Source organism: Pseudoliparis swirei, chromosome 12, assembly GCF_029220125.1.
Source record: "Pseudoliparis swirei isolate HS2019 ecotype Mariana Trench chromosome 12, NWPU_hadal_v1, whole genome shotgun sequence".
Taxonomy (NCBI): domain Eukaryota; kingdom Metazoa; phylum Chordata; class Actinopteri; order Perciformes; family Liparidae; genus Pseudoliparis; species Pseudoliparis swirei.
This window is the reverse complement of record NC_079399.1, coordinates 805,431-829,517: the sequence shown is the minus strand read 5'-3', so window position 1 is coordinate 829,517 and position 24,087 is coordinate 805,431. Positions and strand designations below refer to the sequence as shown.

The 24,087-nt window shown below is 41.1% G+C and overlaps 1 protein-coding gene across 1 annotated transcript in view; it reads right to left on the bottom strand.

Annotated features, from left to right (window-relative positions):
- Positions 1-6,243: 6,243 nt before the first annotated feature.
- Positions 6,244-24,087, bottom strand: part of cep43 (centrosomal protein 43) — a 32,493-nt gene continuing 14,649 nt past the window's right edge. The window contains exons 2-7 of the mRNA XM_056428871.1: positions 9,657-9,778; positions 9,212-9,312; positions 8,948-9,022; positions 8,534-8,567; positions 8,349-8,436; positions 6,244-7,223 (exon numbers count right to left, since the gene is read on the bottom strand). Coding sequence (XP_056284846.1) covers positions 7,143-7,223; positions 8,349-8,436; positions 8,534-8,567; positions 8,948-9,022; positions 9,212-9,312; positions 9,657-9,778 — 501 coding nt within the window. The 3' untranslated portion in view covers positions 6,244-7,142. The remainder of the gene's footprint in view (positions 7,224-8,348; positions 8,437-8,533; positions 8,568-8,947; positions 9,023-9,211; positions 9,313-9,656; positions 9,779-24,087) is intronic.

The window sequence follows — 24,087 nt, the reverse complement described above, 5'->3', positions numbered from 1 at the left end:
GTTTAGGGAAAAAAAAAATTTTTTAAAAAAAAAAAATTTTTGGGGAAAAAACCCCCAAAAAAAACAAATTTTTAAAAAGAACCCTTTTTGGGGAAAAGCCCCAAAAATTTTTTTTTTAAAAAAAAATTTTTTAAAAAAAAAAAACCCCCGGGAAAAAACCGGGGGAAAAAAAAAGGGGTTTTTAAAAAAAAAAAACCCCCAAAAAAACCCCCAAAAATTTTTTTTTTAAAAAAAAAATTTTTTAAAAAAAAAAAAACCCCCAAAAAAACCCAAAAAAAAGGTTTTTAAAAAAAAAAGGCGTTTTTAAAAAAAAAAATTTTTTTGGGGGGGAAAAACCCAAAAATTTTTTTAAAAAAAAAAAAAAATTTTTTAAAAAAAAAAAACCCCCAAAAAAACCCCCAAAAATTTTTTTTTTAAAAAAAAATTTTTTAAAAAAAAAAAACCCCCAAAAAAACCCCCAAAAATTTTTTTTTTAAAAAAAAATTTTTTAAAAAAAAAAAAACCCCCAAAAAAAAAAAACCCCTTTTTTTAAAAAAAAAGGCGTTTTTAAAAAAAAAAATTTTTTTGGGGGGGAAAAAAAACCGGTTTTTAAAAAAAAAAGGCGTTTTTAAAAAAAAAAATTTTTTTGGGGGGGAAAAAAAACCGGTTTTTAAAAAAAAAAGGCGTTTTTAAAAAAAAAAATTTTTTTGGGGGGGAAAAAAAAAACCGGTTTTAAAAAAAACAAAATTTTTTTTAAAAAAAACCCTTTTTGGGGAAAAAACCCCCAAAAAAAACAAATTTTTAAAAAGAACCCTTTTTGGGGAAAAAACAATTTTTTTTTTAAAAACCAAAAACCCGGGAAAAAAAAAATTTTAAAAAAAACCAAAATTTTTTTAAAAAAAAAAACCCAAAAAAAAAAAATTTTTAAAAAAACCAAAATTTTTTTAAAAAAAAAACCCAAAAAAAAAAAATTTTTAAGGGGAAAAAAATTTTTTTAAAAAAAAAAAAAAAAAAAAATTTTTGGGGGAAAAAAATTTTTTTAAAAACAAAAAAGGGAAAAAAAAAAAAAGGGGGGAAAAAAAAAGGTTTTTTTTCCCCCAAAGGGAAAATTTTTTAAAAAAAAAAAAAAAAAAAATTTTTTTGGGGGGGACCCCAAAAAAAATTTTTTTAAAAAAAAAAAACCCCCCCAAAAAAAAATTTTTTCCCCCCCCCGGGGGTTTAATTTTTTGGGGGGAAAAAAAAAAAATTTTTTAAAAAAAAACCCCCCGGGGGTTTTTTTCCCGGGGGGAAAAAAACCTTTTTTTAAAAAAAAAGCCCAAAAAAAAAAAACCCCCCCCAAAAAAAAATTTTTTTAGAACAAAGGCGTCTCTAAGGAAAGAACCGTACATTACTTCTGCTGGAGGCGACCAACAACAGGCGTTTAGTTTAATAAAGAACAAAGGCGTCTCTAAGGAAAGAACCGTACATTACTTCTGCTGGAGGCGACCAACAACAGGCGTTTAGTTTAATAAAGAACAAAGGCGTCTCTAAGGAAAGAACCGTACATTACTTCTGCTGGAGGCGACCCAACAGGGGTTTAGTTTAATAAAGAACAAAGGCGTCTCTAAGGAAAGAACCGTACATTACTTCTGCTGGAGGGGACCAACAACAGGCGTTTGTTTAATAAAGAACAAAGGCGTCTCTAAGGAAAGAACCGTACATTACTTCTGCTGGAGGGGGACCAACAACAGGCGTTTAGTTTAATAAAGAACAAAGGCGTCTCTAAGGAAAGAACCGTACATTACTTCTGCTGGAGGCGACCAACAACAGGCGTTTGTTTAATAAAGAACAAAGGCGTCTCTAAGGAAAGAACCGTACATTACTTCTGCTGGAGGCGACCAACAACAGGCGTTTGTTTAATAAAGAACAAAGGCGTCTCTAAGGAAAGAACCGTACATTACTTCTGCTGGAGGCGACCAACAACAGGCGTTTAGTTTAATAAAGAACAAAGGGGTCTCTAAGGAAAAAACCGTACATTACTTCTGCTGGAGGCGACCAACAACAGGCGTTTAGTTTAATAAAGAACAAAGGCGTCTCTAAGGAAAGAACCGTACATTACTTCTGCTGGAGGCGACCAACAACAGGCGTTTGTTTAATAAAGAACAAAGGCGTTTTAAGGAAAGAACCGTACATTACTTCTGCTGGAGGCGACCAACAACAGGCGTTTAGTTTAATAAAGAACAAAGGCGTCTCTAAGGAAAGAACCGTACATTACTTCTGCTGGAGGCGACCAACAACAGGCGTTTAGTTTAATAAAGAACAAAGGCGTCTCTAAGGAAAGAACCGTACATTACTTCTGCTGGAGGCGACCAACAACAGGCGTTTGGGTTTTAAAAAAGAACAAAGGCGTCTCTAAGGAAAGAACCGTACATTACTTCTGCTGGAGGGGGCCAACAACAGGCGTTTGTTTAATAAAGAACAAAAAGGGGTCTCTAAGGAAAGAACCGTACATTACTTCTGCTGGAGGGGGACCAACAACAGGCGTTTAGTTTAATAAAGAACAAAGGCGTCTCTAAGGAAAGAACCGTACATTACTTCTGCTGGAGGCGACCCCAAAAAGGCGTTTGTTTAAAAAGAAAAAGCTCTCTGGAAAAACCGCTTATTTGGGGGCGCCAAAAACGTTTATTTTAAAAAAAAAGGCGTTAAAAAAAACCAATTACTTCTCTGGGAGGCGACCAACAACAGGCGTTTAGTTTAATAAAGAACAAACCCTTTAAAAAGAACCCACAACTTTTAAAGGCGCCAAAAACGTTTTTTTTAAAGAACAAAGGCCTTTTAAAAAGAACCAAACTTTTCTGGAGGGACCCAAAAAATTTTTTTTAAAAAAAAAAAAAGGCGTTTAAAAAGAAGACTTCTTCTTGGGGGGGCGACCAAAAAAGGGGGGTTTATTTTAAAAAAAAAAACGTCTCTAAGGAAAGAACCGCTTCTTTGCTGGAGGCGACCAACAACAGGCGTTTGTTTAAAAAGAAAAAGGCTTTGGAAAAAACCCACAACTTTGTAAAACAAAGGCGGGTTTAAAAAGAACAAAACTCTCTAGGAAAAACCGTAAATTTTTTGCGGGGCAAAAAAACCCTTTTTTTAATGCAAAAGGGGCCAAAAAGCCGTTTTTTTGGGGGGAAAACCAAAACGGGAGTTTAATAAAAAAAAGGGGTCTCTAAGGAAAGAACCGTACATTATTCTGCAGGGAAACAAAGGGTTTAGAATAAAAACAAAAAGGGGCCAAGGGAATACAACTTCTGGGGACAACCGGGGTTTGGTGAAGATAGTCAAAGTGATTTGGAAGTTAGGTGTCTTTATATATTAGGCCACACCCCTTGGATGTTCATTGGTCCATATCTTCTGAAAGGCAATAAGATAAACAATTCCTGACAATTATTCCTTTAAATTGAACCAATGTTGGACCTTAGAAATTCTGGTATGAATCGGAACAAGCGTTTTGAAAAAAAGTGCACAAAAACAGTTTTTTTACTACATTTAAAATGGCGGAAAATCTAAATTGACGTAGATTATGGTCAGAATAATATTTTTTCTAGATCAGATCCAAGCGGACATGTATGCTGAATTACGAATCAATTAGTCATTTGAGGCAAAAAACGTGGGCTTTTGAACAAAAAATCATTCTAGGGGGCGCGATCGAGCCATATTGTAATTCCGAAGCATTCAAATCATATCAGGTAACTACATATTTGACTTTGAATGTGTGTGCCAAGTTTAGTCACGTTTCGAGCATGATACATTGTTTATTTGTTCACGGCGAAGGATCACAGTTTGCTGATGCTACGACTCGCCACACTTCAACGTGTCATTACGACCTTCACAGGGAAGCATTATCAAGGTCTTACATCTATTCTGGTATATTTTGAGAGGGATCTGAATAATCTGTGAGGAGAAGGGTATAAAAGTAGAAAACATGTAACTTCCTGTTGCCACTAGGTGGCGCTAAGCCCATTATTAAAAATGAGCATATGGATGTCTTCAGGGTCAGTATGTCATGAGGTATGAGAAATATGGAGCAGATTCCATAATGTATGGCCGAGTTACAACAACGTACATTTTCATGGCGAATGGCGTTTATTTGCCGGTCCGGCAAACACACATAGTTCAATATTTTTGAAATCCTTCAAAGATTTTTCAAGACAAAGGTCTCAAGACAATACTGGCCAAGTTTGGAATGAATCGGGTTTAAGCTCTAGGAGGAGTTAACTGTTTTACAACCCCTAAAATCATGAAAAAAGGCCAAAAAGGCATATTTTGAGGGATTGATTGTAGCGCACCCTAATGTTCAAATATTCTGAAAATATTAAGGTAGGTTAAGTGTTTCCTTGTGGACATAGGCTACCAATTTGGTGAAGATACACAGTGATTTGGAAGTTAGGTGTCTTTATATATTAGGCCACACCCCTTGGATGTTCACTGGTCCATATCTTCTGAACGAAATAAGATATCGACAATTCCTGAAAATTATTCGTTGAAATTGAACCAATAATAGACCTCAGAAAATTTGGTAGGAATCGGAACAAGCGTTTTGCAGAAAAATTGGTTCACGCGTTCGTTACTTCGAGACTGGATTACTGCAACTCCTTATTATCAGGCTGCTCTATAAGTCTCTATAGTCAACTCCTTATTATCAGGCTGCTCTATAAGTCTCTATAGTCAACTCCTTATTATCAGGCTGCTCTATAAGTCTCTTAGGTCAACTCCTTATTATCAGGCTGCTCTATAAGTCTCTTAGGTCCCTCCAATTGATCCAGAATGCTGAAGCTCGTATTCTCACTAAACTAAGAACAGAGATCACATCACTCCTGCACTAGCTGCTCTGCACTGGCTCCCAGTAAAATCAAGAATCACTTTTAAAATTCTTCTCTTAACGTACAAAGCCTTGATTGGTGATGCACCATCATATCTTAAGGAGCTTGTAGTACCATATTGCCCCACTAGAGAGCTACGCTCACTAAATGCGGGACTACTTGTAGTTCCTAGAGTCTTAAAAAGTAGAATGGGAGCCAGAGCCTTCAGTTATCAAGCTCCTCCTCTTTTATGGAACCAGCTTCACCTTCAGTCCTGGAGGCAGACACAGTCACCTCGTTTAAGAGTCGACTTAAGACGTTCCTCTTTGACAGAGCTTATAGTTAGGGCTGAATCAGGTTCACCTGGTCCAGCCCCTTGATATGCTGCTATAGGCTTATAGCTGCCGGGGGACGTTTAGGATGCACTGAGTACCTATCTCCTTTTTTCTCTCCTTAGGGATGAATTTTCATCTCTCAATCACACGTTACTAACTCTGCTTTCTCCCCGGAGTCCTTGTGACTTCACGTCTCATGGGGTCATCGGACCCTATGAGGCGGCATAGATCCTATCTGCCTGATGGATCGTCTGGGTCGTGGAATTCCTGCTCCTGACTACGCCACTGTCCTGTTGAGACTCCGCCCACTCCTCCTCCCCACCGCCATCTGCCTGATGGATCGTGGAATATGCCTACTATGAACTATTCATACACTCTGTCACATTCATTGAATGTATTTTAACTCTAAATCTGTCCTTCTGTACACATTACATCTATTGCATCTGTCCATCCTAGGAGAGGGATCCTCCTCTGTTCTCTCCTCCAGGTTTCTTCCCTTTTTTTCCCCCTGAAGGGTTATTTGGGAGTTTTTCCTGGTCCGATGTGAGGTTTTGGGGCAGGGATGTCTATGTGTACAGATTGTAAAGCACTCCGAGACAAATTTGTAATTTGTGAAATTGGGCTATACAAATAAACTGAATTGAATTGAATGCTACGACTCGCCACACTTCAACGTGTCATTACAACCTTCACAGGGAAGCATTATCAAGGTCTTGCATCTATTCTGGTATATTTTGAGAGGGATCTGAATAATCTGTGAGAAGGGTAAAAAAGTAGAAAACATGTAACTTCCTCTTGCCACGAGGTGGCGCTATGACTGTTATTCAAAATTAGCATATGTCTTCAAGATCAGTATGTCATGATATATGAGAAATATGGAGCAGATTCCATAATGTATGGGCGAGTTACATCAACTTGGATTTTTATGGCGAATGGTGTTTTTTGATGTTCGACCCACCGCACAAAGTTTAATATTTTGTAAATCTTTCAAAGATTTTTCACGGCAAAAGTCTCAAGATCATACTGGGCAAGTTTGGAATGAATCGGGTGTAAGCTCTAGGAGGAGTTTCCAAAACATGAAAAAAGGCAAAAAAAGGCAAAAAAAGCAGATATTGAGGGATTTATTGCAGCACCCCCTAATGTTCAAATATTATGAAAAAAATTAGGTAGTTTAAAATATGCGATATGGACATAGGATAGCAATTTGGTGAGGATAGGCCAAATAATTTAGAAGTTGTGTGACATCAAATATTAGGCCACACCCCTTAGATGTTCATTGGTCTATATTCTCTGAACGCAATAAGATATCAACAAGATTTTCAGTAGTTATGATGAAATTGAACCAAAAATGGATCCCTGAAATTTTCGGATGAATCGGACAAAGCGTTTTGGAAAAAAGCAAAAAAATATTTTTTTACAAAATTCTCAATGGCGGAAAATCTAAGAAGGCGCATTTGATGGCCACCAGGCACGTGCTCAGACATTTTGGGGGGCAGGTGCTCAAACCAAAAAAAAGGGCACCCAATGCCAAAAGAAAATTCGGACAGAGTTGAAGCATAAGCAGCATTGTATAGAGGACCCTAATAATAAAGATAATAAGCAGCTAACTCTAAAAGTGTTTTAATGTCCATCAGATTCCATTATTTTGGACTGGAATAAGGTCTAAAACTTTAAAGTCATCAAACGTCTGTTTCTGACCTTTTACTTTCTAGAGCAAACAGGAAGTGGACGTTGCTCAGCAGGAAGTAGACGGAGACTTCCTCAGGAAGAGGAGCGCTTCATGTTTCCTGCAAATCAATAACTGGAATCATTCTGCTTGAACACTGAAGAGGTGCATCATGGGAGCTCAGGCCACCTCCTCCATGTAGGATCTCACTGAAGAGGTGCATCATGGGAGCTCAGGCCACCTCCTCCATGTAGGATCTCACTGAAGAGGTGCATCATGGGAGCTCAGGCCACCTCCTCCATGTAGGATCTCACTGAAGAGGTGCATCATGGGAGCTCAGGCCACCTCCTCCATGTAGTCGGCTCCGTGACTCTGACTGAGCTGCGAGACGCTCAGGTCCTGGGTGCTGTCGTCAAGCTGCAGAGACATTTAAAGAGACAGTACTGCACATTTAAAGAGACAGTACATTTAAAGAGACAGTACTGCACATTTACAGAGACCGTACATTTAAAGAGACAGTACTGCACATTTAAAGAGACAGTACATTTAAAGAGACAGTACTGCACATTTACAGTGACAGTACTGCACATTTAAAGAGACAGTACTGCATATTTAAAGAGACAGTACATTTAAAGAGACAGTACTGCACATTTGAAGAGCCAGTACTGCACATTTAAAGAGACAGTACTGCACAATTAAAGAGACAGTACTGCACATTTAAAGAGACAGTACTGCACATTTAAAGAGACAGTACTGCACAATTAAAGAGACAGTACTGCATATTTAAAGAGACAGTACATTTAAAGAGACAGTACTGCACATTTAAAGAGATAGCACATTTAAAGAGCCAGTACTGCACATTTGAAGAGCCAGTACTGCACATTTAAAGAGACAGTACTGCACAATTAAAGAGACAGTACTGCACATTTAAAGAGCCAGTACTGCACATTTGAAGAGCCAGTACTGCACATTTAAAGAGATAGTACTGCACATTTAAAGAGACAGTACTGCACAATTAAAGAGACAGTACTGCATATTTAAAGAGACAGTACATTTAAAGAGACAGTACTGCACATTTAAAGAGATAGCACATTTAAAGAGCCAGTACTGCACATTTGAAGAGCCAGTACTGCACATTTAAAGAGACAGTACTGCACATTTAAAGAGCCAGTACTGCACATTTAAAGAGCCAGTACTGCACATTTGAAGAGCCAGTACTGCATATTTAAAGAGACAGTACTGCACAATTAAAGAGACAGTACTGCACATTTAAAGAGACAGTACTGCACATTTAATGAAACAGTACTGCACATTTAAAGAGCCAGTACTGCACATTTGAAGAGCCAGTACTGCATATTTAAAGAGACAGTACTGCACAATTAAAGAGACAGTACTGCACATTTAAAGAGACAGTACTGCACATTTAATGAAACAGTACTGCACATTTAAAGAGACAGTACTGCACATTTAAAGAGACAGTACTCAACCTGCACATTTAAAGAGACAGTACTCGCCGGAGAACACAGCAGGAAGTGGTGTCACCTTGTTGCTGGAGTCGGGCCCCTCGATGGAAACTTCCTCGATCTCCTCACCGATGCTGAGCTCGCTCCTCGAGAAGTCCGACCGATGGCTGCAGCACACACACACACACACACACACACACTATTATCATCAACACAGTCAGAGTTCACGAACCTCTTACTGTAGAACCGCGTGGTGGTTCTCACCTGTTGAAGTCATCGTCGTATTGAACATCGTCGTCTGAGAAACAAAAAGGACAAAAAGATGAAAACATCCGATGATGCAACTCTTTGCAGATGACCTCATCGTCTCGCCTGTTGACCGTTTCAAAATGGCTGCCAGATGTAAATTAAACTGCAGTTTCAAAGTCATCACGTATTCACAGTCTTGAATGGAGCGACTGTGACGCGGCGGCCATTATGTGCCGTCCGCCATGAAACAGGAAGTTGTTGTAAGAGACCTTCACGACAGATCAGACCCACTCCTCCCTTCTGACATTTCACAATAAAAGCGGGAGGACTTATAATGCAGAGAGCCATCACGGCTCCAGCATTAAAAGCAATAAAATACAGAAATATGGCGTAAACAATCTGCTTCTGGTCTGCAGCTCGGACTCCTACCGAGCTGCAGGGATCCCGTCTGATCGGTGGGGGCCTTTGGGTCCCTGAAGCCTTTCTCTCTGGAGGCCGGCGCTCCTGCAGGGAGAACAACACCAACATCAGCTCCTGCTCCTCAGAGGAGAACCTGAGGACAGACCTGCTCCTCAGAGGAGAACCTGAACAGGAAGTCCTTCAGGCACTGTGCCCGGCCGAGGACGTTAGCATAGCATTAGCTCCAGACGTCATCGTGAAGGAACTTTAACCGTCTGTTGAAGAGACTCTCACCCTTCCTGCTGTGGCTTTGCTCTGAGGCGCTGCTTCCTCCTCCTGGGGCCTCTGACAGGGACCCCGCTGGACCCCCTCGGGCCCCGGACGCCTCTACCTTCCTGGGGGACAGCACACGGTCAGCGGAGGATGGACTAACAAACATTCATCTCCATTATCTCGGTTTATCGGAATATTCAATAAATACTTTATTTTAAAAACAGCTTTAAAGTCATCAACGTCATTTATTGTGAAGAAGAGCAGAGAAACCCCAGGCATGATGCTAAGCTAGCTGTTTCCCATGATCCCAGGCATGATGCTAAGCTAGCTGTTTCCCATGATCCCAGGCATGATGCTAAGCTAGCTGTTTCCCATGGTCCCAGGCATGATGCTAAGCGAAGCTAGCTGTTCCCGTACGTGGACTACAGTAAGGTGAGGCCAGAGGTTAAAGGTCACATGTCCTCACCAGCCGTACGTCTTCTGTGGTTTGGGTAGCAGGTCATCAAAGAACGAATCCCCGTCCTCAGGATCCTCGTCCAGGTCCAGGTCTAGACGCTCCCCCTCAGGGCCCACAGAGGGGGGCAGGTCCTGGGGACACAGAGACATGAGAGACCATCAGTTCATTTACATCATCTAAATTAGAGCTTTAATAATAATCAAACAGAAGGCTCATGAATCCATGTCTCAAGGATTTTAAAAGATGGACGTTTTACTTTGTGTAAACAACAGTTATTCAGTTATACATACCTGCAAACTCATGAGGGGTGAAAAAGGTGACAACGGGGGGGGGGGGGTGCAGGTGACTTTTTTTTGTTTTTGTCGCCACATCCACGTTGTTTGAAGCCTCAAAGCTTTTAGAACCACAACTAGTCATTTTATTGTTCTGACCACAAATCTAAATAATGACAATAAACAGTTTAAGAACAAAAGGTCCTCCGCTCTGACGCAGCCCTATAATGATAGTAATAACAAATATACATGGTCATTATATATAATATGGTTAAAGTCATTCATGAACCAACTTCCTTTGGCCTGAACAGTCCTCATGGACTTCTCCCTGAATCTGTTCTGTCTCTACCTTTTTGTCACGATACTCATATTATAACTTCTATACATATTACATACCTGCCATAAATATCACGATACCCGATACCAGAATTCAATACACCATACAAACAATATGGTACCATAATTACGAGACTGGTATATTTATCTATAATAGTAATAAATAAAACATCTGTATGGTTCACTTTTTACCAACTTTTTCAACACTTAACAAATGACAGTAATATGAGTATTAATACAGCCAGATATGAATGAAACTACATGGTTCCATCATAGCATTGATTATACACTATGAGGCCGTTAGTCTCTGACCAGATGATCCACAGTTCATCAGGATGAGCAGCTGGAGAGTTACACAACTTTACAGACAAACATTTCACTTCTGGCATCTTTTTATTTTTTAAGCCGAAGTCGGTCTCTAAAGCTCCGCCTCTTCTCTCGCTGTGAGCTGCATGGCGGTGTGTGAACAGCTCGACACGGAGCAGCGCGTGCGCTCTGATCGCTCTCTTAATGAAGTATCGATACTAAAGATATGCTAAATCACATCGTGTTTAACGTACGGGTACTTTGTTAGCATCGCTACACCGTGCAGCGTGACAGGAGTAGATGTAGCGGGCTAACATTCAAGCTAACCTGAACCCCCAAACGCTGAAGACATCTGAACGCTGATTGGCCGAGACGCGACACGTCCATCAAAGATGTTTTATTGCGAAGAGCAACATTTCACACTTTTCTCCGCGTCTCACTGCAATCTCAACGGCAGCAGGCCAGGTGACCCCCCCCCCCCCAAAAACAAAAACTCTTCGGATCTCCACGATTCACGTGGATGACCTATTTTGAGTTCAAAACGGTGAATTTCACCGAAAGGTGACAAGTTTGCAGGTATGGTTATAATGAACTAATGTTAAGCAGATTTATATTTGAACTTGTTTTTAATAAACAAAGGAAAGCGATGACCTCATCCGGTGAAGTAGACATACCTTACTGACAGACGGAGAGCGGATCTTCTCTTCGGGAACAAGAACATCAGAGTCCTGAACCACCTAGAAACAGGAACTCATTACTAGGGACAGTTTACAAGTCATGTAGTTCTCCTGGTGTCCACTAGGGGCATCCCTACTGTATTATAGAGATAACACATGTTGTTCTCCTGGTGTCCACTAGGGGCATCACTACTGTATTATAGAGATAACACATGTAGTTCTCCTGGTGTCCACTAGGGGCATCACTACTGTATTATAGAGATAATACATGTTGTTCTCCTGGTGTCCACTAGGGGCATCACTACTGTATTATAGAGATAATACATGTTGTTCTCCTGGTGTCCACTAGGGGCATCACTACTGTATTATAGAGATAACACATGTTGTTCTCCTGGTGTCCACTAGGGGCATCACTACTGTATTATAGAGATAATACATGTAGTTCTCCTGGTGGCCACTAGGGGCATCACTACTGTATAATAGAGATAACACATGTAGTTCTCCTGGTGTCCACTAGGGGCATCACTACTGTATTATAGAGATAACACATGTTGTTCTCCTGGTGTCCACTAGGGGCATCACTACTGTATTATAGAGATAATACATGTAGTTCTCCTGGTGGCCACTAGGGGCATCACTACTGTATAATAGAGATAACACATGTTGTTCTCCTGGTGTCCACTAGGGGCATCACTACTGTATCATAGAGATAATACATGTTGTTCTCCTGGTGTCCACTAGGGGCATCACTACTGTATCATAGAGATAATACATGTAGTTCTCCTGGTGTCCACTAGGGGCATCACTACTGTATTATAGAGATAATACATGTTGTTCTCCTGGTGTCCACTAGGGGCATCACTACTGTATCATAGAGATAATACATGTAGTTCTCCTGGTGTCCACTAGGGGCATCACTACTGTATTATAGAGATAACACATGTTGTTCTCCTGGTGTCCACTAGGGGCATCACTACTGTATCATAGAGATAATACATGTAGTTCTCCTGGTGGCCACTAGGGGCATCACTACTGTATAATAGAGATAACACATGTTGTTCTCCTGGTGTCCACTAGGGGCATCACTACTGTATCATAGAGATAATACATGTTCTCCTGGTGTCCACTAGGGGCATCACTACTGTATTATAGAGATAATACATGTTGTTCTCCTGGTGTCCACTAGGGGCATCACTACTGTATTATAGAGATAATACATGTTGTTCTCCTGGTGTCCACTAGGGGCATCACTACTGTATTATAGAGATAACACATGTTGTTCTCCTGGTATCCACTAGGGGCATCACTACTGTATTATAGAGATAACACATGTAGTTCTCCTGGTGTCCACTAGGGGCATCACTACTGTATTATAGAGATAACACATGTTGTTCTCCTGGTGTCCACTAGGGGCATCACTACTGTATTATAGAGATAATACATGTAGTTCTCCTGGTGTCCACTAGGGGCATCACTACTGTATTATAGAGATAACACATGTAGTTCTCCTGGTGTCCACTAGGGGCATCACTACTGTATTATAGAGATAATACATGTAGTTCTCCTGGTGTCCACTAGGGGCATCACTACTGTATTATAGAGATAATACATGTTGTTCTCCTGGTGTCCACTAGGGGCATCACTACTGTATCATAGAGATAATACATGTAGTTCTCCTGGTGTCCACTAGGGGCATCACTACTGTATTATAGAGATAACACATGTAGTTCTCCTGGTGTCCACTAGGGGCATCACTACTGTATTATAGAGATAATACATGTTGTTCTCCTGGTGTCCACTAGGGGCATCACTACTGTATTATAGAGATAACACATGTTGTTCTCCTGGTGTCCACTAGGGGCATCACTACTGTATTATAGAGATAACACATGTTGTTCTCCTGGTGTCCACTAGGGGCATCACTACTGTATTATAGAGATAATACATGTAGTTCTCCTGGTGTCCACTAGGGGCATCACTACTGTATTATAGAGATAATACATGTAGTTCTCCTGGTGGCCACTAGGGGCATCACTACTGTATCATAGAGATAACACATGTTGTTCTCCTGGTGTCCACTAGGGCATCACTACTGTATTATAGAGATAACACATGTTGTTCTCCTGGTGTCCACTAGGGCATCACTACTGTATTATAGAGATAATACATGTAGTTCTCCTGGTGTCCACTAGGGGCATCACTACTGTATCATAGAGATAATACATGTTGTTCTCCTGGTGTCCACTAGGGCATCACTACTGTATTATAGAGATAACACATGTTGTTCTCCTGGTGTCCACTAGGGGCATCACTACTGTATTATAGAGATAACACATGTTGTTCTCCTGGTGTCCACTAGGGCATCACTACTGTATTATAGTGATAACACATGTTGTTCTCCTGGTGTCCACTAGGGCATCACTACTGTATTATAGAGATAACACATGTTGTTCTCCTGGTGTCCACTAGGGCATCACTACTGTATTATAGAGATAACACATGTTGTTCTCCTGGTGTCCACTAGGGCATCACTACTGTATTATAGAGATAACATATGTTGTTCTCCTGGTGTCCACTAGGGCATCACTACTGTATTATAGAGATAACACATGTTGTTCTCCTGGTGTCCACTAGGGCATCACTACTGTATTATAGAGATAACACATGTTGTTCTCCTGGTGTCCACTAGGGCATCACTACTGTATTATAGAGATAACACATGTTGTTCTCCTGGTGTCCACTAGGCATCACTACTGTATTATAGAGATAACACATGTTGTTCTCCTGGTGTCCACTAGGGCATCACTACTGTATTATAGAGATAACACATGTTGTTCTCCTGGTGTCCACTAGGGCATCACTACTGTATTATAGAGATAACACATGTTGTTCTCCTGGTGTCCACTAGGGCAGCACTACTGTATCATAGAGATAACACATGTAGTTCTCCTGGTGTCCACTAGGGGCATCACTACTGTATTATAGAGATAATACATGTTGTTCTCCTGGTGTCCACTAGGGACATCACTACTGTATTATAGAGATAACACATGTAGTTCTCCTGGTGTCCACTAGGGGCATCACTACTGTATCATAGAGATAATACATGTAGTTCTCCTGGTGTCCACTAGGGGCATCACTACTGTATTATAGAGATAACACATGTTGTTCTCCTGGTGTCCACTAGGGGCATCACTACTGTATTATAGAGATAACACATGTTGTTCTCCTGGTGTCCACTAGGGGCATCACTACTGTATCATAGAGATAACACATGTAGTTCTCCTGGTGTCCACTAGGGGCATCACTACTGTATCATAGAGATAATACATGTTGTTCTCCTGGTGTCCACTAGGGGCCTCACTACTGTATTATAGAGATAACACATGTTGTTCTCCTGGTGTCCACTAGGGGCATCACTACTGTATTATAGAGATAACACATGTTGTTCTCCTGGTGTCCACTAGGGCATCACTACTGTATCATAGAGATAATACATGTTGTTCTCCTGGTGTCCACTAGGGCATCACTACTGTATTATAGAGATAACACATGTTGTTCTCCTGGTGTCCATTAGGGGCATCACTACTGTATTATAGAGATAACACATGTTGTTCTCCTGGTGTCCACTAGGGCATCACTACTGTATCATAGAGATAATACATGTTGTTCTCCTGGTGTCCACTAGGGGCATCACTACTGTATTATAGAGATAACACATGTTGTTCTCCTGGTGTCCACTAGGGGCATCACTACTGTATCATAGAGATAATACATGTTGTTCTCCTGGTGTCCACTAGGGGCATCACTACTGTATCATAGAGATAATACATGTTGTTCTCCTGGTGTCCACTAGGGGCATCACTACTGTATTATAGAGATAACACATGTTGTTCTCCTGGTGTCCACTAGGGACATCACTACTGTATCATAGAGATAATACATGTTGTTCTCCTGGTGTCCACTAGGGCATCACTACTGTATTATAGAGATAACACATGTTGTTCTCCTGGTGTCCACTAGGGCATCACTACTGTATCATAGAGATAACACATGTTGTTCTCCTGGTGTCCACTAGGGCATCACTACTGTATTATAGAGATAACATGTTGTTCTCCTGGTGTCCACTAGGGCATCACTACTGTATCATAGAGATAACACATGTTGTTCTCCTGGTGTCCACTAGGGCATCACTACTGTATCATAGAGATAACACATGTTGTTCTCCTGGTGTCCACTAGGGCATCACTACTGTATCATAGAGATAACACATGTTGTTCTCCTGGTGTCCACTAGGGCATCACTACTGTATTATAGAGATAATACATGTTGTTCTCCTGGTGTCCACTAGGGCATCACTACTGTATCATAGAGATAACACATGTAGTTCTCCTGGTGTCCACTAGGGCATCACTACTGTATTATAGAGATAACACATGTTGTTCTCCTGGTGTCCACTAGGGCATCACTACTGTATATAGAGATAATACATGTTGTTCTCCTGGTGTCCACTAGGGCATCACTACTGTATTATAGAGATAACACATGTAGTTCTCCTGGTGTCCACTAGGGCATCACTACTGTATTATAGAGATAACACATGTTGTTCTCCTGGTGTCCACTAGGGCATCACTACTGTATTATAGAGATAACACATGTTGTTCTCCTGGTGTCCACTAGGGCATCACTACTGTATTATAGAGATAACACATGTAGTTCTCCTGGTGTCCACTAGGGCATCACTACTGTATTATAGAGATAATACATGTTGTTCTCCTGGTGTCCACTAGGGCATCACTACTGTATCATAGAGATAACACATGTAGTTCTCCTGGTGTCCACTAGGGCATCACTACTGTATTATAGAGATAACACATGTAGTTCTCCTGGTGTCCACTAGGGCATCACTACTGTATTATAGAGATAACACATGTTGTTCTCCTGGTGTCCACTAGGGCATCACTACTGTATTATAGAGATAACACATGTTGTTCTCCTGGTGTCCACTAGGGGCATCACTACTGTATTATAGAGATAACATGTTGTTCTCCTGGTGTCCACTAGGGCATCACTACTGTATTATAGAGATAACATGTTGTTCTCCTGGTGTCCACTAGGGCATCACTACTGTATTATAGAGATAACACATGTTGTTCTCCTGGTGTCCACTAGGGCATCACTACTGTATTATAGAGATAACACATGTAGTTCTCCTGGTGTCCACTAGGGCATCACTACTGTATTATAGAGATAATACATGTTGTTCTCCTGGTGTCCACTAGGCATCACTACTGTATTATAGAGATAACACATGTTGTTCTCCTGGTGTCCACTAGGGCATCACTACTGTATTATAGAGATAACACATGTAGTTCTCCTGGTGTCCACTAGGGCATCACTACTGTATTATAGAGATAACACATGTTGTTCTCCTGGTGTCCACTAGCGGCATCACTACTGTATTATAGAGATAACACATGTTGTTCTCCTGGTGTCCACTAGGGGCATCACTACTGTATTATAGAGATAACACATGTAGTTCTCCTGGTGTCCACTAGGGCATCACTACTGTATCATAGTGATAACACATGTAGTTCTCCTGGTGTCCACTAGGTGCATCACTACTGTATTATAGAGATAACACATGTTGTTCTCCTGGTGTCCACTAGGGGCATCACTACTGTATTATAGAGATAACACATCTTGTTCTCCTGGTGTCCACTGGGGCATCACTACTGTATTATAGAGATAACACATGTAGTTCTCCTGGTGTCCACTAGGGGCATCACTACTGTATTATAGAGATAATACATGTAGTTCTCCTGGTGTCCACTAGGGCATCACTACTGTATTATAGAGATAACACATGTAGTTCTCCTGGTGTCCACTAGGGCATCACTACTGTATTATAGAGATAACACATGTTGTTCTCCTGGTGTCCACTAGGGCATCACTACTGTATTATAGAGATAACACGTGTAGTTCTCCTGGTGTCCACTACGCGCATCGCTACTGTATTATAGAGATAATACATGTAGTTCTCCTGGTGTCCACTAGGGCATCACTACTGTATTATAGAGATAACACATGTTGTTCTCCTGTGTCCACTAGGGCATCACTACTGTATTATAGAGATAACACATGTTGTTCTCCTGGTGTCCACTAGGGCATCACTACTGTATTATAGAGATAACACATGTTGTTCTCCTGGTGTCCACTAGGGACATCACTACTGTATTATAGAGATAACACATGTTGTTCTCCTGGTGTCCACTAGGGGCATCACTACTGTATTATAGAGATAACACATGTTGTTCTCCTGGTGTCCACTAGGGGCATCACTACTGTATCATAGAGATAACACATGTTGTTCTCCTGGTGTCCACTAGGGGCATCACTACTGTATTATAGAGATAACACATGTTGTTCTCCTGGTGTCCACTAGGGGCATCACTACTGTATCATAGAGATAATACATGTTGTTCTCCTGGTGTCCACTAGGGGCATCACTACTGTATTATAGAGATAATACATGTTGTTCTCCTGGTGTCCACTAGGGGCATCACTACTGTATTATAGAGATAACACATGTTGTTCTCCTGGTGTCCACTAGGGGCATCACTACTGTATCATAGAGATAACACATGTTGTTCTCCTGGTGTCCACTAGGGGCATCACTACTGTATTATAGAGATAATACATGTAGTTCTCCTGGTGTCCACTAGGGGCATCACTACTGTATTATAGAGATAACACATGTTGTTCTCCTGGTGTCCACTAGGGGCATCACTACTGTATTATAGAGATAATACATGTTGTTCTCCTGGTGTCCACTAGGGCATCACTACTGTATCATAGAGATAACACATGTTGTTCTCCTGGTGTCCACTAGGGCATCACTACTGTATTATAGAGATAACACATGTTGTTCTCCTGGTGTCCACTAGGGCATCACTACTGTATCATAGAGATAATACATGTTGTTCTCCTGGTGTCCACTAGGGCATCACTACTGTATTATAGAGATAACACATGTTGTTCTCCTGGTGTCCACTAGGGCATCACTACTGTATTATAGAGATAACACATGTTGTTCTCCTGGTGTCCACTAGGGCATCACTACTGTATCATAGAGATAACACATGTTGTTCTCCTGGTGTCCACTAGGGCATCACTACTGTATTATAGAGATAACACATGTTGTTCTCCTGGGTGTCCACTAGGGCATCACTACTGTATCATAGAGATAATACATGTAGTTCTCCTGGTGTCCACTAGGGCATCACTACTGTATTATAGAGATAACACATGTTGTTCTCCTGGTGTCCACTAGGGGCAGCACCACTGTATTATAGAGACAACAGAAGCTGTTCTCCTGGGGTCCACTAGGGCATCACTACTGTATTATAGAGATAACACATGTTGTTCTCCTGGTGTCCACTAGGGCATCACTACTGTATTATAGAGATAATACATGTTGTTCTCCTGGTGTCCACTAGGGCATCACTACTGTATTATAGAGATAACACATGTTGTTCTCCTGGTGTCCACTAGGGGCATCACTACTGTATTATAGAGATAATACATGTTGTTCTCCTGGTGTCCACTAGGGGCATCACTACTGTATTATAGAGATAACATGTTGGTCTCCTGGTGTCCACTAGGGGCATCACTACTGTATTATAGAGATAACACATGTTGTTCTCCTGGTGTCCACTAGGGGCATCACTACTGTATTATAGAGATAACACATGTTGTTCTCCTGGTGTACACTAGAAGCCCCACTACTGTATCATAGAGATAACACATGTAGTTCTCCTGGTGTCCACTAGGGCATCACTACTGTATCATAGAGATAACACATGTAGTTCTCCTGGTGTCCACTAGGGCATCACTACTGTATAGAGATAACACATGTTGTTCCTCCTGGTGTCCACTAGGGGCATCACTACTGTATCATAGAGATAACACATGTTCTCCTGGTGTCCACTAGTGGCATCACTACTGTATCATAGAGATAATACATGTTGTTCTCCTGGTGTCCACTAGGGGCATCACTACTATTATAGAGATAACACATGTTGTTCTCCTGGTGTCACTAGGGCATCACTACTGTATCATAGAGATAACACATGTTGTTCTCCTGGTGTCCACTAGGGGCATCACTACTGTATTATAGAGATAACACATGTTGTTCTCCTGGTGTCCACTAGGGACATCACTACTGTATTATAGAGATAACATGTTGTTCTCCTGGTGTCCACTAGGGCATCACTACTGTATTATAGAGATAACACATGTTGTTCTCCTGGTGTCCACTAGGGCATCACTACTGTATTATAGAGATAACACATGTTGTTCTCCTGGTGTCCACTAGGGCATCACTACTGTATTATAGAGATAACACATGTTGTTCTCCTGGTGTCCACTAGGGCATCACTACTGTATTATAGATAACACATGTAGTTCTCCTGGTGTCCACTATGTTGTTCTCCTGGTGTCCACTAGGGCATCACTACTGTATTATAGAGATAACACATGTTGTTCTCCTGGTGTCCACTAGGGGCATCACTACTGTATTACAGAGATAACACATGTTGTTCTCCTGGTGTCCACTAGGGGCATCACTACTGTATTATAGAGATAACACATGTTGTTCTCCTGGTGTCCACTAGGGGCATCACTACTGTATTATAGAGATAACACATGTTGTTCTCCTGGTGTCCACTAGGGGCATCACTACTGTATCATAGAGATAACACATGTTGTTCTCCTGGTGTCCACTAGGGGCATCACTACTGTATCATAGAGATAATACATGTAGTTCTCCTGGTGTCCACTAGGGGCATCACTACTGTATCATAGAGATAACACATGTAGTTCTCCTGGTGTCCACTAGGGGCATCACTACTGTATCATAGAGATAACACATGTTGTTCTCCTGGTGTCCACTAGGGGCATCACTACTGTATTATAGAGATAACATGTTGTTCTCCTGGTGTCCACTAGGGGCATCACTACTGTATTATAGAGATAACACATGTAGTTCTCCTGGTGTCCACTAGGGGCATCACTACTGTATCATAGAGATAACATGTTGTTCTCCTGGTGTCCACTAGGGGCATCACTACTGTATTATAGAGATAACACATGTTGTTCTCCTGGTGTCCACTAGGGGCATCACTACTGTATTATAGAGATAATACATGTTGTTCTCCTGGTGTCCACTAGGGGCATCACTACTGTATTATAGAGATAACACATGTTGTTCTCCTGGTGTCCACTAGGGATATCACTACTGTATTATAGAGATAACACATGTAGTTCTCCTGGTGTCCACTAGGGCATCACTACTGTATCATAGAGATAACATGTTGTTCTCCTGGTGTCCACTAGGGGCATCACTACTGTATTATAGAGATAACACATGTTGTTCTCCTGGTGTCCACTAGGGGCATCACTACTGTATTATAGAGATAACACATGTTGTTCTCCTGGTGTCCACTAGGGCATCACTACTGTATTATAGAGATAACATGTTGTTCTCCTGGTGTCCACTAGGGCATCACTACTGTATTATAGAGATAACACATGTTGTTCTCCTGGTGTCCACTAGGGCATCACTACTGTATTATAGAGATAACATGTTGTTCTCCTGGTGTCCACTAGGGCATCACTACTGTATTATAGAGATAACACATGTTGTTCTCCTGGTGTCCACTAGGGCATCACTACTGTATCATAGAGATAACACATGTAGTTCTCCTGGTGTCCACTAGGGCATCACTACTGTATATAGAGATAACACATGTTGTTCTCCTGGTGTCCACTAGGGCATCACTACTGTATTATAGAGATAACACATGTTGTTCTCCTGGTGTCCACTAGGGCATCACTACTGTATCATAGCGATAACACATGTTGTTCTCCTGGTGTCCACTAGGGCATCACTACTGTATTATAGAGATAACACATGTTGTTCTCCTGGTGTCCACTAGGGGCATCACTACTGTATTATAGAGATAACACATGTTGTTCTCCTGGTGTCCACTAGGGCATCACTACTGTATCATAGAGATAATACATGTAGTTCTCCTGGTGTCCACTAGGGGCATCACTACTGTGTTATAGAGATAACACATGTTGTTCTCCTGGTGTCCACTAGGGCATCACTACTGTATTATAGAGATAACATGTTGTTCTCCTGGTGTCCACTAGGCATCACTACTGTATTATAGAGATAACACATGTTGTTCTCCTGGTGTCCACTAGGGCATCACTACTGTATTATAGAGATAACACATGTAGTTCTCCTGGTGTCCACTAGGGCATCACTACTGTATTATAGAGATAATACATGTTGTTCTCCTGGTGTCCACTAGGGCATCACTACTGTATTATAGAGATAACACATGTTGTTCTCCTGGTGTCCACTAGGGGCATCACTACTGTATTATAGAGATAACACATGTTGTTCTCCTGGTGTCCACTAGGGGCATCACTACTGTATTATAGAGATAACACATGTTGTTCTCCTGGTGTCCACTAGGGGCATCACTACTGTATCATAGAGATAACATGTTGTTCTCCTGGTGTCCACTAGGGGCATCACTACTGTATAGAGATAACATGGTTCTCCTGTGTCCACTAGGGGCATCACTACTGTATCATAGAGATAACACATGTTGTTCTCCTGGTGTCCACTAGGGGCATCACTACTGTATTATAGAGATAACACATGTTGTTCTCCTGGTGTCCACTAGTACACTGCTGTATCATAGAGACCATGTAGTTCTCCTGGTGTCCACTAGGGGCATCACTACTGTATCATAGAGATAACACATGTTGTTCTCCTGGTGTCCACTAGGGGCATCACTACTGTATTATAGAGATAACACATGTAGTTCTCCTGGTGTCCACTAGGGGCATCACTACTGTATTATAGAGATAACACATGTAGTTCTCCTGGTGTCCACTAGGGGCATCACTACTGTATTATAGAGATAATACATGTTGTTCTCCTGGTGTCCACTAGGGGCATCACTACTGTATCATAGAGATAACACATGTAGTTCTCCTGGTGTCCACTAGGGGCATCACTACTGTATCATAGAGATAACACATGTTCTCCTGGTGTCCACTAGGGGCATCACTACTGTATCATAGAGATAACACATGTTGTTCTCCTGGTGTCCACTAGGGGCATCACTACTGTATCAGAGATAATACATGTAGTTCTCCTGGTGTCCACTAGGGGCATCACTACTGTATTATAGAGATAACACATGTAGTTCTCCTGGTGTCCACTAGGAGCATCACTACTGTATCATTAGAGATAACACATGTAGTTCTCCTGGTGTCCTAGGGCATCACTACTGTATTATAGAGATAACACATGTTGTTGTTCTCCTGGTGTCCACTAGGGCATCACTACTGTATAGAGATTGGGGGAAAAGTACAGAAAAACAGGGGCAAGGTTGGTTTTGAAAGTGATTAAAGGGTTTTTTACAAAGGAATGGGTTTTTTAACATTAGTGAGGGGTTTGGGATCAGGGTGCAGGGATTTTTTTTGCTAAGGGGTTGGGTTAATTGTTTAGAAATTTTGGGACGGGGGGAAGAAAGGGTTTTGTTTTTCTGGGGGGTTTTGGGGAAGGGGGCGGGTGGGGGCACCCGGGGGAAAAGGAAAGTTTAAAAAAGTTTGTGTCCGGGGTGGGGGAGTTTTTTTTTAAATTTTTGCCCGGTTTCCGGGGGTCTGGAAAAGGTTCAGGCCCTTTGGTACACACCAGGGAAAACACACCCCAAAAACACACACAACAAAACACACAAAAAGAGACACACAAGAGACACACAAGAGACAAAAACACACAAAACACAAAAAAGAGACACACACAGAGACACAAGACAAAAGAGCACACACAACACAGAGCACACACACACAGAGACACACAAACACACCCCGCCAAAAAGCAAACGGCCCAAAACCAGGACACCGAGCGGCCCACACACAGAGAAAAGAACAGAAGAAACAGGAAAATAAAAACACACACAAAAGGGAAAAAAAAAAAACAAAAAACGGGAAAAAAAAACACACGCAAAAGGGGACCAGAAACCACAAAGAAAACACAAAAAGAAACAAAAACAAACCAGAAAACACCAAACAAAAGGGAAAAAGACACAGGTAAACCCAAGAAAACCCAGGGGGAAACCAAAACACACATTTTCCGGGGTTTTCCCCTAAGGGTACATTGTTTTATCGCCTTTGAAACAAGGGTTTTTTTTAGAAAATTAAAACCCCTTTTTAAATTATTTACACACAAAATTTTTTGTGTAAAATATAAAACGGTTTTTGACATTTGATTATTTAAATATTTTTGGGTTCAAAAGTTTGGGGAAAAAAATTTCCTTGAAATGCCTTATTTTTTCAAAAAAAAGAATTTTTTTTCCCAATGGAAAATTAAAAAACGAAAATTCCTACATTTTTAAATTTAAAGAACGGGGAAAGGGTTTTTTCAAAAGAAAAAGAGGTGGGAGGCCCTTTCACAACCCCGGGCAAGGAAAATTTTTTCCCCTTAAAAGCTTGGTTTAGAAAACCCGCCTTTTCAAAGGTTCAACGGGAAACTTTTTTAAAAAGGGAAAAAGGCAAAAACGGCCTTCCCTTTTTGACATTTGAAGGGCATCCTTTTGGGGGTTCAAAACCCCAAAAGGGGCCCAAAAAAAAAGAATTTCTGAAACTCCCCAAATTTTTTTTAAAAAAAAAGGTTTTTATGGGAAAAAGAAACGGAAAGGGCCCAGGGGAAATTTGGAAAAAAGGGGTTCTCCCAAAAGGAAAAAATTTTGGGGGGGTTTTTTG